The 17,394-nt window shown below is 45.0% G+C and overlaps 1 protein-coding gene across 4 annotated transcripts in view; it reads right to left on the bottom strand.

Moving 5' to 3' along the window:
• Window positions 1-17,394, bottom strand: part of NF2 (NF2, moesin-ezrin-radixin like (MERLIN) tumor suppressor) — a 71,378-nt gene that overhangs the window by 22,045 nt on the left and 31,939 nt on the right. For all 4 annotated transcript variants that reach the window (XM_037052461.1, XM_037052463.1, XM_037052462.1 and 1 more), the window contains 5 exons: window positions 10,110-10,178; window positions 9,170-9,252; window positions 6,706-6,781; window positions 4,120-4,254; window positions 895-969 (listed from right to left, as the gene is read on the bottom strand). In XM_037052461.1, coding sequence (XP_036908356.1) covers window positions 895-969; window positions 4,120-4,254; window positions 6,706-6,781; window positions 9,170-9,252; window positions 10,110-10,178 — 438 coding nt within the window. The remainder of the gene's footprint in view (window positions 1-894; window positions 970-4,119; window positions 4,255-6,705; window positions 6,782-9,169; window positions 9,253-10,109; window positions 10,179-17,394) is intronic.

Here is a 17,394-nt window from a genome sequence, read left to right as displayed (position 1 = left end):
TACAGCTTGCTGGCGCTGCAGCGTCTTGGTCTGAGAGCTCTCACGGGCAGCAGGAAGCCTGGAGAAGAGAGTGTGGTGTGAAACACCAAGGCCCGAATCCTGGCCTCTCAGCTGTCAGCGCTGGAGACAGCAAATGAAGGGGCCTCAGATACGCCAGGGGGGACAGGAGGCTAGGCATTCTCATCCTCTAGACTCTAGAGAAAATGCTGCCCACGTGCACCAGGATAAATGTTCATAGCAGCCTTGCAAAAATGGCACAGAAGTGAAAAGCACTTAATTGTCCATTAATAGGAGAATAAAAACAGTATGTATACCGGTAGCCACATAATGGAATGCCACACAGCGGTGGAAACAAAGGGATCCTATCTTTAAGCATCAACATATGTAAATAAAAAATAATGTGTAAAATAGGCAAGTGACAGAGAACACAGTTGCAAGCATTTATATACAAAGCTTAATAGTATATTCATTCTGCCACAAAAATAAAGTTCTGATGAAAAGCAAGAGAATAATGAGCTTAGAATAATGACGGCCCTGAAGAAGGAGAGCGGGGCAGACTGGCTAACATGAGGGGTCTCAACAGTATTGGGGTGTGCTGTTTCTTAAAGCTGGGCAGTGGGCACATAGACACTTGATTTTCTTATTCTTTATGCCATATATAGGCACATTATACTTATTCTTTTATATGTATGAAGTACTTCAATAAAAATAACTTTTACAGATGCTTCATCATAAAATTTAGGCATGACTCTTTAGCTTAACTAAACCAAAGTCTTTCCCGGCCTATGAGAACAGCGTGTACCGAGATGTCACTCTGATACCGTTTCAGAAAGGGCGTTCGGTTTCTCAGAAAAACCAGCGCTATCAGTAATGAAAACCAGGCTCTCAACTTACCAGCTTATTGACACGAAGCTTGGAGGAGTTGAACTTGAAGACATCGGTTTTCTTATCCAGTGGTTTAATAGTAAACTGAGAGAAGGAAGCGGAAAACAGGTTCGGGTTGACAGCCTAGAACGTTCCGGGCGACGGGGGGATTCCACAAAAAGCAGCCGAGGCCCTGGCAAAGATCCAGCACGTGGCTGCTTCCCCGCCCTGGCTTCCTGGCTCCCAGGCACCATGGCGAGGTGAGCTACGGTGGATTGCAAGTGTCTGAGGGCACCAAGTCCCGGACTGTGGAAGTTCCGGATCCTGGAAGGTGCGCTCTCGGTACCATCTTGAGCTGAGAAACCTGAAATACTAACCCTTGACGGGCCCAAGCTCCAGGCTAATACCAGGAGGGCCACGCCAGAGTCTGAGTCATGACCGTGACTTTAGGAGCCACAACCCGGTGCAACTAGAGTCATGAGAGTCGATGACTCAAGAAATTACATCACATGTTATTAGTGCCTCACTGGGTGGCACAAACCGCAAATGTTGTGGAGGATTCAGAGTAATCTGCAATAAGTAGGAGGAGACTTAAGCTGCTAAAGAATATGACAAAGAAATGAAAAAGTAGGATAGAAGGACATTCTAGACAGGGAAACAATAGAAATAAGGCAGAGACGGACAAATGAGCACTGTGTGTGTGTGTGTGTGTGTGTGTATTCTTGACGTTATAAGTCCTTTGATTACTAAGATGATACCATGGGCTTAGACTGGGAGGGAGGCTAGGTTGGGCTGGGGGTAGTGAGGTGGCCTGAGAGTAGACAGAGAGGTTAAGATTCGACGTGACAGCATACAGGGAGTCCCTCCAGGTTTCTGAACATGGGGATTAGTAGACGCAAGCTGATGACAGAAGGAATGCAGTAAAGCGTGAAGACGAGGTCAAAGGGGAGAGAAAGATGACTGATGAGGACGGGGTGGCAGCTTATGGGAGCACCCAGGGCCAGGCAACTAAGACAGGTACCACGTAAAGAACAAATGGCACCTGCCGTCGTCAACTATTCCTGATGAGACCAGACAGATCCTAGGTTTCAAAGATGCCCTTAAAAAATATGTTTGGAAAGCTGCCCTGGCTGCTGTGGCTCAGTGGATGGAGTGCCGGCCTGTGAACCAAGGGGTCACCAGTTCCATTCCCAGTCAGGACACAGGCCTGGGTTGCAGGCCAGGTCCCCAACAGGGGACCCGTGCCAGGCAACCACACACAGACGTTTCTCTCCTTTTCTTTCTCTCTCCCCCTTTCCTTCTCTCTAAAAAGAAACAAATAAAATCTTTAAATTAAAAAAAAATATATATATATGTGTGTTTGGAAAAGATACATTCTGGGGTATTTCTTTCTCACGTTATATTGTCCAACAAGGGGATAGCACAATGAAGGCAGAAAACAACCCTTTGTTCAGCTTTTGGTCAAGTTAACTTAGAAGCGGCATCACCCTGTGTAGGCGGCTGTTGGTGAATTTTGTGAGCTTATTTTGGGCCTGGCTGTCAAACGCTGGAGCTGTCAGCAGGAAACCACAAGTAGTGGGGAAACCGCAGCCTCTGCTCCACGCCAGGGCTGCACAGAGAATCAATGAATCACTTAAAATAACCAACATTTCTGTTTTGACAGCATGGCTGTCAAACATAAGTACTAAGACTACTTCCTATTATGTCAAGTCAGCTTCGGGTCTTTTTACTGTGCGAGTTATGGACGTGATGGAACGTGACGGCGCCTCGCCCCCGGAGAGGGTGCATTACGGTTTATGACGTCCGGCCACACGAGGGAAGTTTCAGGCCTTGGGCTCTGGGAGAACGCGTGTTTTGGGAGCCTTTAGCACACAAATCTGTGGATGTGCAATACACAGACTTTATAAAATTGGAAATGAAAAACTACCATACCATGGCACACCTACTGCTTTAAGACATGTGGCGCTTTCAAGTTAAGTGCTTTCAAAAATAAATTCCTTAAATGCTCATCTCCTGGGCTACTGACAAAAGTTGGAAAGCCAGAATGTTTTGAGTTAAGAAGCTCCATCTGTCTCACTAAGCATGGCCGAGTAGATCTCGCGTATTAGGAACCAGGGACCTGCCGTTCCTTTCTTTGAGCTGCTATGAGGAGAGGGAAAACAGGACGTCTCCCTGGAGGTGGGGGGCTCTGCAGGCAACACAAGCCACTGCTGTGACTATCCCTGCACTTGGGCGTCCTGGCAGTGTGGGCACCGGTACATGACTGGGCATCCGTACGTCACTGCGCACTGTCCGGGCCTGCTCTCCACCGCCTAGTGCCCTGTGGCTTCAGGGAACCTGGTGCTCAGCCCTGCCATTCTACTCCCCAGACACAGGTCACCTGATCGCTCTCTGTCTCTTCCTCCTGTGACGTGACAGAGATAACCAAACCCAGCCCCGGCTCCTGTGGCAGTGTTTGTGGGAGCACTGAATGAGTTGGGGTGACGGTGCCTGGACGGGCAAACGCACAGTATCACCGTCACCTTCGTCGCCAGTCCCTCACACTGCAGCCACGTACCACAGCCGCCCAGTCAGCACTGGACTGTAACTTCCCTGAGGGCTAAGACAGGAGTTTCGACACCTTTGTTCCACTAGGAGACCTAACACAAGCCAGACGCTCAATAATTCCCTTACAATGAGCAAAGAATGAATGAGTGAGCAAACAAATGAATGAAGGATTGCAGCTTTTGGGAAAGGTCACCACCCTGTCTAGAAATATTTGAATCCTAACTTAAAGCATTTATGTAAATAATTTAAGCTTAACTAGTCTCAAACTCTTGCAAGCAGGTCAGCCTGATATCATTATTTATATCATTGTTGATCTATACCTCCCCACATATCAAGCATTAGACACAAAGAGGGAGTTCGATACATTCCACACTTAAAGTGCAAAGAGAATTTCTCACCAGGAACAGAAAGCCAAGCAATAAGGTTACATTTTGGTTCGTTTACTGTTCTTCGGGGTTTAGTCCTGACAGGTTGAGCTTCCCAGCCTCCTGTTAGTCAGCAGGGGGTTCAGCTATTTGAAAACGGGATGCCTGTTCTCCTGTTCTGCATATACCATACGCGTCAATAACCCAAACCCCCAAGCCTGGGAATTAAATGGTTTTCTTGATAACAGGAGAAAATGGCAGGGGACGCTTCAGCAAGGAGGAGAGACAGGGACAGACCTTCCGTGGGGCCGCTGGCGCGGGGGCAGCGCAGGTCATGCCCTACCTCCTTGTCGCTGTACGAGATGTTTCGGATTTCATTCCACGGGAAGGAGATCTTGGGGGTCAGCCTGTTCTCGGGGTCATAGATGTGAAGTCCCAGAGCATCCACTCCAAGCAGCAGCTCTGTGCCCTTTTTATTCTGCAGATTCAACAAAGAACAGCTACTGTCAGCTCCAGCGGGGGCTGCAGGTCTTCTTCAGCTTCCCCGAAGACCTGGCACACACTGTTACGTATGACAAGTTTCAACAGTCCCCAGCAGAAGTCACAGCTGTCTTTTAACCCAGGGGGCCTCTGGCTTCCTGAACGGAGGCAGGTGGAGGCAAAAACACCCCATTTATATGATTTGTGTGTCCCACAGAGGGACAACGGAGGCTCCCGTTGCTGGCTCGCTGGCTCAAGTAGCAGCGACCTAAGCACTGTTAGCCTCTAATTAAATAACCAGGTCATCATAGATATAAAATAAAACCCTGCAGGCTTAATCGTTTCTTATGTCAAAAGAAAAAACTGCTGGACTCTCAGAAAGAAAACTCTAACTGCTGAGATCAGATGGCCTTATTACTACACGTTAAAGTGTATCTTAGTGTGATCAAGCAAGTATAATGAAATGTTCATTGTAGAATCTATGCAATGGGTGTATGTGGGTATTTATTCATTGTAAAATTCTTTCAACTTTTCTGTATCTTGAAAATCTTTTAGAATAAAACGTTGGGAAAATATATCAAACCGAATTATACATAAATGAGGCCTCGGTACGGCTGCGTAAAAGATCAATTGCCTAGACTCAAGCTCTACCACTGATGGTCAGCGATCAGGGCAGCCAGAGGGCGAGCGTACTGGGCCCGCGCATCACTGACCCCCTCTGGGGACTTGGAGGCCATGTCCTCATGCTACAGGGCCACCCGCCTGTGCTTTTGGGTGACAGAGCGGGGAAGCTTCCCACGCAAAGCCCCTTGCTGACAACGAGGAGACCAAGCTGAGACTCCAGGGCTGGAAGACAGCTGCAACCCGAGAGGGTGTGTGGACTGTGATGTGAAGCGTCCACCCTGTGAAGCGTCCAGCAGCTGTCACGTGGACAAGGAAGTCCTCTAAGGTAATTTTTTTTCTAACACCCTGAGGCCAGGTGTGATTGCCAAACCATGAGAGAGATTCCTCTGCTCATCTGTAAAGCTCTTAAAACTATGTGCTATGTGAACACAAGGAAGGCTTTGTCCTTTTAAAATCCACAGTATTTTGGAAAATAAAATATTTCTGACTATTTCGTTTAGCTTTTTAAAGGAAAAAGGGATCTCGCTCTGCGCCGCGTATCACCATGACTCTGACATCTCAGGGAGAAAGAGGGGAAACTCAGGCAGCCCCTTTGAAGTGGTTTTAAGCACCTATGTTCCTGAGTTGACAGTGAATCCAGGAACTTTAACTAGAACATGCATTAGCTTGGTCTATGGCACAATATAAGAAACCACACACACAACACAGTATCCAACTGCTGTTAGAAACTGTTTTTTTAAGGACAGTAAAAACAATTTTCTAGTTTCTAGTTTTCTAGAATCTAGGTGGTGGACATATGGAGCAAGGGGAATCCTGTTGACAAAACCCAGAAATGCACTAAATTACTCTGACCCTAAAGAAACCGAATTGGCAAATACAAATTGATGAAACTTTTTAGTTTCAAATTGATGAAATTTTAGAAAAAGACCTTCCGCATTGTCATGGAAAATCCTTTAGGTGCTTGTTTACTGCACCTAAAGGATTGTCATTACAATGACAATGACTACATGACATGACATGATTGGTCAGTGTGCCTTATTTTTAAAAATTTATGTTTAGAAAACAAATCAGGTAGACAGCTGGGCTAGGATATTTTAAATGTGTCCCAATTTACCTAAATTTAATACGAAATGTATAGGGACCCCTCAGAGGAAAGCAAACCACACTGCGATGGTTGTTTTAACACCTCCTCTATGGTCTGGAACACTTTGGCAAATTCACACGAATTCCTTTGGAAGGAGCTGCCTCACCACCACATCCAGCAGGGGACCCTCGGGAGAGACCGGAAAGGCCCAAACGCCTATCTGCTGCAGAGGCAATGGGCCCCCGGAGGATGGAGGACTATTAGTGGTCTGAACAGAAAACCAATTAGCCTGCTAGATAGAACAAGGGCCCATACCCAAACAGGTCGGTAGTGTTTAAAAGCAGCTTTACTCTCCTTGTGCCCTTGGGGGAAGAAAGTACTTACAGGTGCTCCCTAGTGGCCCAGACCTCACAGAGCCAGATATAATCAAATGCTGCACTCAGACAGGTCTCTGCTCTGTGCAGGACCAGCCCTCCCAACCCCCCCCCCCCNCACCACCCCCCCCCCCCCCCCACATGCCGCCCTTCTCCCAAGGCTCAGCTCACACTTAATTACCTAGGAGCTAATTGAAGTCCAAAAATAGGAAATGAGGCTATAAGACCCTCTCCCCTTTTCTTCTCTTCTTCACCACTGAACTGTTAAAGAGTCTACCACCCTGAATGAGAAAGCAATGCATCTTAGCAGTCTGCCCTGGTTCAGCCTCTGTTCATGCACGGGGAACTTGGGGAAGCTTCAACACACCCGGATTGCAAAGTAGTTCACGCCGTACATCTCCAGGTCCTGAGCTATCTTCAAATATTCCATTTCAGCTTCGTCCCTGTGGGGACAATGAAAGACATTGTCACTGGAGCTAAGTGAGAAAACTGGAAGGCAGGTGCCCGCCCAACTGAGCACTCAAATCAAATCTGCCAGAAGACTCAAGCCAGTGCAGACACCGTAAGTCTCTTCCTAACCCTGAGCCTGTTGAATACAACGAGGTCAAGCAGAATTTCCCGTTCCCGTGGAAACAAGAAAGCAGATTCCATGCAGTGTCTCTCGACTTCGATTCCACGATTTGCCCTTGGTGAACAGTGACACCTGCCTCGTAATTCAAGAAAATCACATGGTATGTTATCGGCTCCCCTCAAATGGATTTGAATGTTCACATTTTATTTAAGTTGCTGCTTTATCTGACTGTGTTCTTTCTTCACTTAGAAGGTTTGGGTGACGAAACAATTCTCCCTACAAGTTACTAGGAGCTACCCTTCTGATTTTCTTTCTTTGGGTGCTGTTGGAGGTTAGGGCAGGAGCTACGTGGTCTGTAAAACCCAAGCCAGGTCACCTACTTGTAAGCTCTAAGTCAAATTTAAAGAAAGCTCTTGAAGCAGCAATGACTTGTAAAAAAACAAACAACTCCCCAGTGGGCACAGTATTGAAATGTTTTAGGTCAAGTCTCCTTCTCTCACTCTCTGATCTCAAAATGCTCTCAAACGAACTTTAAAAATTCACCCTGGGAGAATGCCAAGTGTTGGCAGGCAAGTGGAACGACTAGAAATGACGCACACCGCAGATGTAAATTGGTACGATTACTTCGGAAAATTGTTGGACATCCTGTGTAATAGCAAAAGACAGCAGACAACTCGACAACGTAAATGTCCACCCACAGCAGAATGGAGACATAATGTGTGGTTTATTAATACCGTGGAAGGCTACAAAACAACAAAAGGGGGAAAAGCCAACAAGCTACTGCTACGTGCCACAAACCCACATCTCCAAATACGACACTGAGTAAAAGAAGTGACACCCCCAAAATAGAAACTATCTGGCTTCGTTCGTATCAAGTTTGGAACAGGCGGCACTGACCTGGGGAGCCTGCAATCAAGAGAGAGACTCCCTCTGGGGAAGGAGGGAGAGGGACAGGGGGCCATGTGCTGTCCTACTGCCCACTGTTACTTGGTATTTCCGCTTTGTGATAATTCATCCATCGGTATCCTATTTATGACGTGTCCACTTTTCGGGATGCATGTTATACCTTTTTTTAAAAAAAGATTTTATTTATTTATTTATCTTTAGAGGGGAAGGAGAGAGGGAGAGAAACATCAATGTATGGTTGACTTTCGTGCATCCCCTGCTGGGAGTTGGCCTGCAGGGAACCGGCCTGCAACCCAGGCATGTGCCCCGATTAGGAATTGAACCACGATCCTCTGGTTCACAGGCCCGCGCTCAATTCATTGAGCTACACCAGCCAGGGCCGTTACACTTTTTTTTAAAGCTAAAAAAAGTGTATTACAGGATGTTCATTTGAAAAAGAGAAAAAAAATATGTCAAATGTGAATGAAAAAAGGATCAGCCTGACTGGTGTAGCTCAGTGGATTGAGCATGGGCCTGCGAACCACACAATCAAGGTTCGATTCCCAGTCAGGGCACATGCCTGGGTTGCAGGCCAGTTCCCAGCAGAGGACTCACGAGAGGCAACCATACATTGATATTGCTCTCCTTCTCTCCTCCCTTCCTCTCTAAAGATAAATAAATAAAATCTTTAAAAAAGAAAGTGTCTGAAATTTTAAAAAAGAAAAAAAGAAAAAAGAAAGAAGGATCAATTCCTAAAGTGATCATGGAAATGCTGACTGAGATTTAAGATACAATTCTTTACCTTTTAGATGATAAAACTTGGATGGAAAGAAACAAGCGTTGGGGAGAGAAGGGGGTTGGGGACACTCTCATGCGTGCAGATGGGCACGTAACTGGGGGCAACCTTGGTGGAGGGCAATTTGCTGGCACCTGTCGAAGCTCAAAACGCTCACACCCTCTGGCTCGGCAACTCTTCCAGAGGTTCCGTGGGCCGAGCCACTCCAGAAGCACCTAAGACGGTGTGTATCGCAGAACGGGTTGCAAAAGTGAAAACCCTACAGCTCTTCCAAATGCCATCAGGAGAGGAAGGGGCGTGAAAGCTATGGGATACCTGCACCACAAAATTCTTCCAGTGAAACTAAATCACCGGCGAAGACAGCAGGTCTGTACACCCTGACAGGCGCTAAGTGCCTACAAGCACTAGAAAAAGGATATACACAAAACCGAGCACCACCGGCATTACTCCCAGCTCTCTCTTTTCTTTTATAGACTTCAGCAAAGCCCTCTGTTCAACAAGCATGTCCTCGTTTTATAGTTCTTAAAAAAAAAAAAAAATCCTGTGAAGAAATATAAACCCGGAATGAAGCAGCCTCACCTGGCTCGGCCTCGGTGCTCTGCGTACCAGGCTGTAATTCTCTCCTCCCACATTTCTGGAGTCATTTGATACAGATTTATTACCTACCAAAAATACAGAGCAAAATTTTTTTTAAAAAGCCATACACAGAAAAAGTTTTGGTATTACTTGCCATTTTTGTAATTACGCATCATTTGGACAAAATAGCACAGCTATTTTTAAAAAGCCACACGCAGGGAGATAGTCGCACACAGAGGTGGGTGTGTAAACAGGCACCATTCCATCTGAGTCACAACTCAGAAAGCTGCGCCAGTATTCAGGCCTGGGTGCACCCCATGCCTGGCAGGGGCCCCTCTTTCCTGAGCTGTACATCCCCGAGGGAGGACCTCAGTCAGGGCCAGCCAGCTGGGCGAGGCTGTGCGGGTGGCTGCCTTCGCCAGCCCGCACAGAAGCTATCAAAGGGGCAGGTAAAGTCAGGGGAAGGTGAACAGCAGGCCTTTATTACACGTGATGGATGAGTGGAGCTATAAAATCAGAAGCAGCAAATGGGAGGGAGGGCCTGCTCCTTTGGCTAATGAACAAGATGAACAACAGCAAGGATTAAAAACTGCAGTGCCCACTCCTCACTCATCTCCTCTCTCCAGCCCGAGCAGCTGCTAACAGCTCAGCTCCCTGGGCTGAGAACGCACACTGCTCCATACTCCTCTGGAACCGCTGATGCCCACTCGCCTTTAAAGGGAAGACCCTTTGCAGGCTGCGCTAGTCCTGGGAACGCCAAACGAACCCCTTGAACCTTTGCTTTTTAATATTCTTAACAGAGATTCCGCCCGGGATTGATTACGAAATATTTATAATCATGTCCTTGCCATGTGCTCCCATCATCCCTTCAAGCCCTTCGGTTAGCTTTCTTGTTGACCACACATCTGCTCTGCCTGCTCGAATTGGGAATTTGATTTCTTACCCTTTTGGGAAGCAATTCCTCTTGGGCCAAAAATCCCCGCTTGTGAACAGAGGGGTCATAGTCCCCATACTGGAAAGAGAAGAAAGGGAGACTGAGTGATTGAGATTCGAGAGACAACTGTCATTTCCGAGCGGCTGGCCTCAGTCTCAATTCCTTCGCAGCTCCAGGGAGCAATTCAATTCTGATGACAAGTCAAGATTTCAACCTTGCTAGTTTGTTATCCTTGAATGAAAACACAAAGGTGATTATGTCTATAAACAGAGTTGCAGAATCCCTGTGGGGGATGTGCTAATAAGAATGTGACATTTGTACAGAAAGGGAGCTGTGTTTTCTGGGGAGTTGTGTTTTCTGAGCGGCAAGGAAGGCCGTCCCTACCAAAACATTAGCTTTCGGAACGCAACGACAAAACGCAACTGGGAAAGTTGTGATTAGCAAGGTGTGATTAAGAGCCTTACCTACAAATGCTTCTAAGTGGCTGGTATTTGGAGCCAATGGCTAAGTGGGGGCTGGGAATAATGCTGGCAATATTTGTAATACCTTTCACTGAAGGCTCTGAAAAATGCTTTAGAAAAAGGTGACACCGACACTGTCATTCGTGTCATACAGACGGAGAAACAAGTAAAAGGACTTTCTTACAGGTGCAGAGCAGGTCGCTAGGAAGGCCAAGAATGGGCCGTGCATTTTAATGTGTTCTTTCAGGGGGATAACTGGGAGATTTATTTTCCTCATTTAAGAAAAAGAATCCCTTTCTTTCTTAGGAAACTTAAGGCTGACCAGGAAATACTAACAAAATGATGGAATTTTGAAACAGAAACCAACTATAAAACAGAGTATCAAATCAGAGCCTGTGTCTTGTCAATCAGTATTCAGTGACTTTTCTTTCCACCAAACTGACAAAACTCAGTATTTTAGCAGACTCTTCTATAAAGATTTACCATATTAGCCACCAACACTGGAAAAACAAAAGAAAGCTCAGGCACAAAGCTGTTGGCTCTCTATACCACTAAATCGGGTCAGGATGAGGCCCACCTTGTCATTCCCAAAGGTGCTCAAATCGGACTCCTGGTACGTGTTTCAAATGAGGTCATACACCCAACAACATCCACTCATGTTCGCCTGCTACTTTCAATTGTATCTCATTCCCACACCACCCTACTATAAAAGCCCCACAGATTAATATTTCTCATGAATCTCATAATTAACTTACAGATGGCAGAAGGGCACTGCTTTGTTTTTGAGTGTTAACGGAATTAATGTGTCAAATTTAAACATTTTCAGTACGCCACAGAGTCTGTGGCCCCGTCTAGGCATTTCTCCATTTAAAAGAATGTGAAGGAGCCTGATGTGTCCTGATCTCTGAGAGGCCCGGGGACGCAGTGAGCCAGTCGCTCTGAGCTTTGGTGGCGCTGTCTCAGGGGGCAGGCTGCTTAAGATTCAACCCGAACTCTTTCGCTTACTGGCTGAGACCTCAGAGAAGCAGTGTCTCCAGTTTTTCATCTATAAAATGGGGATAATAACAGTATTTATCTTCTAGCACTCTCAGATAAGTACCCTAAAGTTTAAAAAACGGTGGCTGACACACAGCACTCAGTACAACCTGGTGTTAACAGATAAAAATTCCAGTTGAGTCACCTCTCTGAGTGTTTGTCCTCATTTGCCAAATGACAGCCTTGGGCTTAGAGAATCTGAAGTGGGGACCGCAGAATATCCCCCTGGAGGCTGGAGTAAGCCACACTCCCTCTAAACCTCAGCTTCCTCATTGGGAAAGCAAGGGTCATAATAGGGCCTGCCTCCTACAGGCTGCTAAGGATGAAGTATGAGAACCAGGGTAAGCATTTTGCTTCGGGCCTGACTCAGGGTTAACGTCACACATTCTCGTTACCCTCCATGTTGTTTATGATGACACCGGTCACTGGTGCCTCCTGTTTTTGAAGGGGGAGGATGCTAATAAGAAAGCCCCGTGAGTTGCATTTGCAAGCTTCTCAAAGAGTGCTGATCAAGCCCTAATGCAAAAAAGTAAGCAGACATGCAAAGTGAAAGTTGTAAATCCAGGTTCCAAAGGCTTGCAAGAGTAATGATCCACATTATCATGCTGAGCTCCCAGCTACTCCATGGTCAGAGCAGCGTGCATCTGAGCAATTGCAGAGGCAGCAAAGACCCCACTGGAAGAGCCGGCTGCTGGACTCACTCCACCTACAACATCAAGGCCACTTTGGTGTACACGTTTGCTTTCAAATGGCTCTTTAAAAAACAAAAGAACAAGGAAATCCTTCAGTTGTGGCAGTTGGTGAATATTAAGAGGAAGTCATACCACACCATAGCCGGAAATGGCGGTTCCGCATCCTTTTATGTACGGAAGCATTCTGATAATATCGCCAGGCCTGAATTTACTGTGAAGCTAGTGAAGCTGGGCTTTCAAGTCTCTGCACTGAATTTTATCCTCGTAATTTGCATTCTTGCCTTGAAAAGAACCCCTTAAGTTACATAAACTTCAGGCCCCACAAAACCTGGGTCCAGCCCTGATATAAACCCATTGAATTTAAACTCAAGAAGGGACCCCACCATTTACAGGATTCTTGGAGTCAGTTCTTATGTGAAACAGATATTTAATACCCTTCCGGATGTTAAATACTTTCTTCCACCTGCGTGTATAGAACACTACCCCAAATGCTCTGAACAGGCGTTCGTGAAACAGAAAGATTCAATTAATACGTACACAGCGTAAATCATTAGATCCCCACCACACGTCAGTCACTAAAATACAGATGGATTAAAGACTTCAGCCATAAATAAAAAATCTATCAAAATACAAGGACAAAATGTGGAAAAACGTGTGTATAAAAATGGTGGGTAAAGCCGTTGTAAAAGCCACTCAAAACATAGAGACAGATCGACAGTCTGACACATCAAAAAGAGGTTAATCCCCATTGGATATGGAACTCCCATAAATCAGTAAGATAAACAATAGAGTAGAAAAATGAGAAGTCACAAACTCTTCACTCACAGGGGAAAGCAATACAATGGTCAGTAAATCTAGGAAAAGAGGCTCAGCCCCAATGGTAATCAAGGAAATGAAAACTTTTTTAAAAATCTATTTTTTTCGGTCAGATTAGCAAAAAGGTAAAAGACTAATAGCAACCGCAAGGACGTGAAGAACAGGCATTCTCTCACACCGTTCTCAGACATTAAATCAGGACACTTTCGGAGGGCAATTTGGCTGTATGTTTTCTTGTTTAGATAAAATTTACATATATAAATTCATCATTTGAGGCATATAATTTAGTGGTTTCTAGTAAACTCAGAATGTTGTGCAACTATCACTACCATCTAATTCCAGGTTTCCATCGCCCCCAGAAGCAACCGCATGCCCACGAGCAGTAACTCTTGCTCTCCTCCTTCCAGCCCCCACCCCAGCCTCCACGAAATCCGCTGTCTCTACAGGTTTGCCCACTGCCGGCATTTCATGGAAATGAAATCACACTATATGCAGCCTTTTGTGTCCAGCTTCTTCCACTCAGCAGTTTTTAAATTTTAAATGTTCTCATCCAGTGACCCAGTTACGCCATTTTTTGGTATCTACTAGAGAAATATTGTTCATAAGTTCCTATTCAAGGATATTTGCTACATCCTTCTAAATGATAGAAAAAAATAATAGAAAAAAACAAATCTAAATGTCTACTGATAAAGAGAGATTTAAACAATCTGGAGTCCCTCCTTTTTATGAAAAGCAGTTTATAAAAATGAGATGGGTCAACCTGTTTGGACAGTTTTAAGTGAAAAGGGCATGTCATGCGGGAGACCCTATGGCACAGAGCCACCGAGGAGTGGGATCTGGGAACTCGGGGGGCTTGTCTCCTCACCCAGCTCTCTGCAGAGGTTACGCCAGTTCACAGCCCCTTCCAGCAAGTAAACTAGCTTAAACAGTGTTTCTACAGATTCAGTATCCTTGTCAATCTTAGAGGTTTGGAGCATTACCTATGGTTCCTCTAATTTTTCGTTCTTTTGATTACTAGTGAGATTGAACATCTTTTTCTTTAGAAATATTTTTAATAGATTTTAGAGAAAAAGAGTGGGGAGAGAGAAAGAGAGAGAGGGAGAGAAAGATCAATTTGTTGTTCCACTTATTGATGCATTCATTGGTTGCTTCTTATGTGTGCCCTGACCTGGATCAAACCCGTGACCTGAGTGCATCAGGAGACGCTCTAACCAACTGACCACCTGGCCAGGGCGGAGCATCTTTTTGTATTTACTGATCGTTCTTGTTTTCTCTTCTCTAAAAAAGAGAAAACTCTTTGCACCCATTTTTCTGCTACCCTTTTCTTATACACATAAGAGTTCTTTATATTCAGGAATATTTATTTAATTCTACTTCTAGAAATCTACCTTAAGGGAAGAAAGCTTCTGCACATTTATACCAAAAATCATATAAAAGGATTTTTAGTAAAGCCCAGTTTATGTAACAGGGGAAAAGTAGAAACTAAACTTACCTCTTCCCCAGAAGGGGGCTGGATAAATAAGTTAGGTTTATTCATCAGTGGTTACCAAACAGTAGTTAGAATCAATGAGCTAAGTCTATACATAAAACACAGATACACCTTTTAATCAATGTTGGGTGGGGAAAAAACATCATTCTGTAAAAGGATATGCAGAAAAGATATGCAGAGTACAGCACCATTTAAAATACCAACTTTTACCTTCTAGATTTTTTTAAGAAGTGTAATAAACCTCATGGTCTCTCCCCAGGACGACCACCATAGCCTGCTGACAGGTCTCCCTCTTTCCAATCTTGTCTCTCACTCCCACGTGTCCTTCGCTAAGCCAACAAAAATCTGTCTAAACTATAAACCCTTCCCTAGCTCTTTATCACCCACAGGGTAAAGTTAAGACCTTTTATAATCTAGCCCCTTGCAGACACCTGCGGCCTCATCTCTTGCCACTCTACATATCCTGTACATACACCCAACTTCTTCTTTGCCTTTTGGCGCTCTGTCCTTAATTTGTACCCAAGAACACTTACTAGGAAACAATAAGTCTCCTCCATTCTCTTCCCCCTCTGAACACTAGGAGCCCGTAGGCCAGCACTGCAAGACTGAGAAACTGTATACCATTCTCTCCCATTTTTAACAAGAACACATTCCAAACACCAAACTGTCCACATAAAACCCAACAGGTGGCCCACAATGTTGCAAGACAGTTTGCTGTTGCCACCCGACTGTACCAAAAAACCAGCCCCTACTTTTGATTCAAGTGTAACTTGAATCAAAGTTACATATTTGGTCCAGGAAATCAATTCAAGTGTAACTCCAACTCCAACCAAGAAATGTGGCTCTTGTTAACTGAACCATATGATTAATATTTGTATTTATACTTTGAGGGTAATTGTTTCTTTATGCTTCGGAATTAACTGTGTCTATATCATTCAAACAGCTAAAACACTGTAATGAATACATTTGTGGATAATTACATTCTATGTGTTAATGAGCTCAATTCGCTTTCCCCTCCACACTTCTGAAGTTCCTTTCTGTTTCAGAAAGGTTGTGGAAGAACACACACTGAACATAATAGTCGGAACCAGTACAATTTACTGAAAAGTTTGGACCCATGTGACTATGGCGGTGAATCTGGGATTTAGTCAACAGCGGTGCGCGCCGCCCAGGGACCTCCCTTAATCTCTAGACAGGGAGGCCCAGGCACAAAGCACTGAGCTGGCCAATGAGACACCAGCTTTCCCACCGGGACTCCATTCTCTGGTTCTGTTCTGCTTCAAATCCTGTCCATCGAGGAGTGGGGTACAAATTCAATCTTTTAAAAAAGAATTCATCTAAAGTACTGTGACTTTAGACAAATTATATTACTCCTTTCTGAGCCTTAAAGTACTCATCCCTAAAACAGGCGTAATACTTTCAAGCCTTGGCTTACTGCAAAGGCTGTATACTAAGTATCGCACAAAATATTCATGTTAAAACACTCTGTAAAACTGCAAAACACTACAGGCATGGAAGAGCTTATTAATATTGTAATCAGGAATCTCCTTTTAATGTTAAGCAGCAGACCTGGGAACTGGGAGCATGTTATATAATAATCCTTATTTTCCCAAAGGCAGACTTGAAATCATGGATTAGCTTTATTTGTGAGATCCTGCGAATTTACACCGGAAAAAACAGAACAGCCTCCTCCATACGAACCCCATATGCTCTCTGTGAATCACTTTCATCTCTAAATGAGTAGGACTCAAATTAGTAGGGCTTTCCTACAGTGAAATCTGTTTAAGCAAACATCTGCTGGTTCCCAGGAAAGTTTTTTTATTTTTTTTTTCCCACAGGTGGCCTTGGAATTTGCGGCCCAAAATCCATGCAAAGAAAATGTAGTCTTTGAGCGGGAGGCCCTTCCAGGAGAGGCAGTGTCCTTGAGAGCATGGGTCTCCTCTCCGCTGGAGAGAAAGTATGCTAAACAGGAACCCGATTCCGGGCCAGGAAGTGCCCGGATTTAATGAGAGCGACAATGACTGCTTCATCACTGTCAGGGTGATACTGATTGAAAGGACACATTTTTCCTGTTATTAATATTCTTAATCAAAGCCTAAAAGGAAGCATATGTTTTAGTTGAATCAAGGCCCATTTTCTGTATTTTTTTTTCAATTACTCATTTTGCTGGGCAGTGAAGTAGGGGAGGCACAAAATGTCATCCCACAGCCATGAATTCCGTCTGCTTTTAGCTTTCCCCCAAGATTCCCCGAAAGACCTCGGGCCCCTCACTGAGGGCGGATACTTGCTTTAGTGTCTGTACAGTGACCGGGTCAACACTGCCCCCTCCTCAGGCCATTGGACGCTCGGCAAATATCAGACCTGTCACCAAATGATTACGAGTCGCCAAATGACTGGCTCTGGTATTCGGTCTGTCTGTCTGGTATGTACAGAATTTTCTGCCCCTCCAAATGACAGGCTAGTTATTTCCTGACTTCGATCTGAAATTGCATTAATTTTTGTAACACTACAGGGACATGGCTTTACGGGCACCTCTCCCTAAGAAGAAAAATAATAACAAAAGATGATCCAAAATCACAAAAGTAATCAAGGTGTCCTAATTCTGGGATTTCTCATGCTGCAGGGACAGGCAGTGAGCAGAGGGACCAAGAGAAAGTGGCATGTGACTGAAGCAGAAACCTGAGGGACATCACGCCCCCTGGGCTGACCTTGTAATTGGTCTCATAAGAACAGGGAGCACAAAACCACAAGGTCATCAGCCTCCTTTCCTGCCACTCTGGTGAGGACCTCACAGTCTCTCA

This window comes from Sturnira hondurensis, unplaced genomic scaffold (assembly GCF_014824575.4).
Source record: "Sturnira hondurensis isolate 20B ecotype Veracruz unplaced genomic scaffold, ASM1482457v3 Scaffold0007406, whole genome shotgun sequence".
In the NCBI taxonomy this organism is placed as follows: domain Eukaryota; kingdom Metazoa; phylum Chordata; class Mammalia; order Chiroptera; family Phyllostomidae; genus Sturnira; species Sturnira hondurensis.
This window is presented reverse-complemented; position numbering and strand designations above follow the sequence as displayed.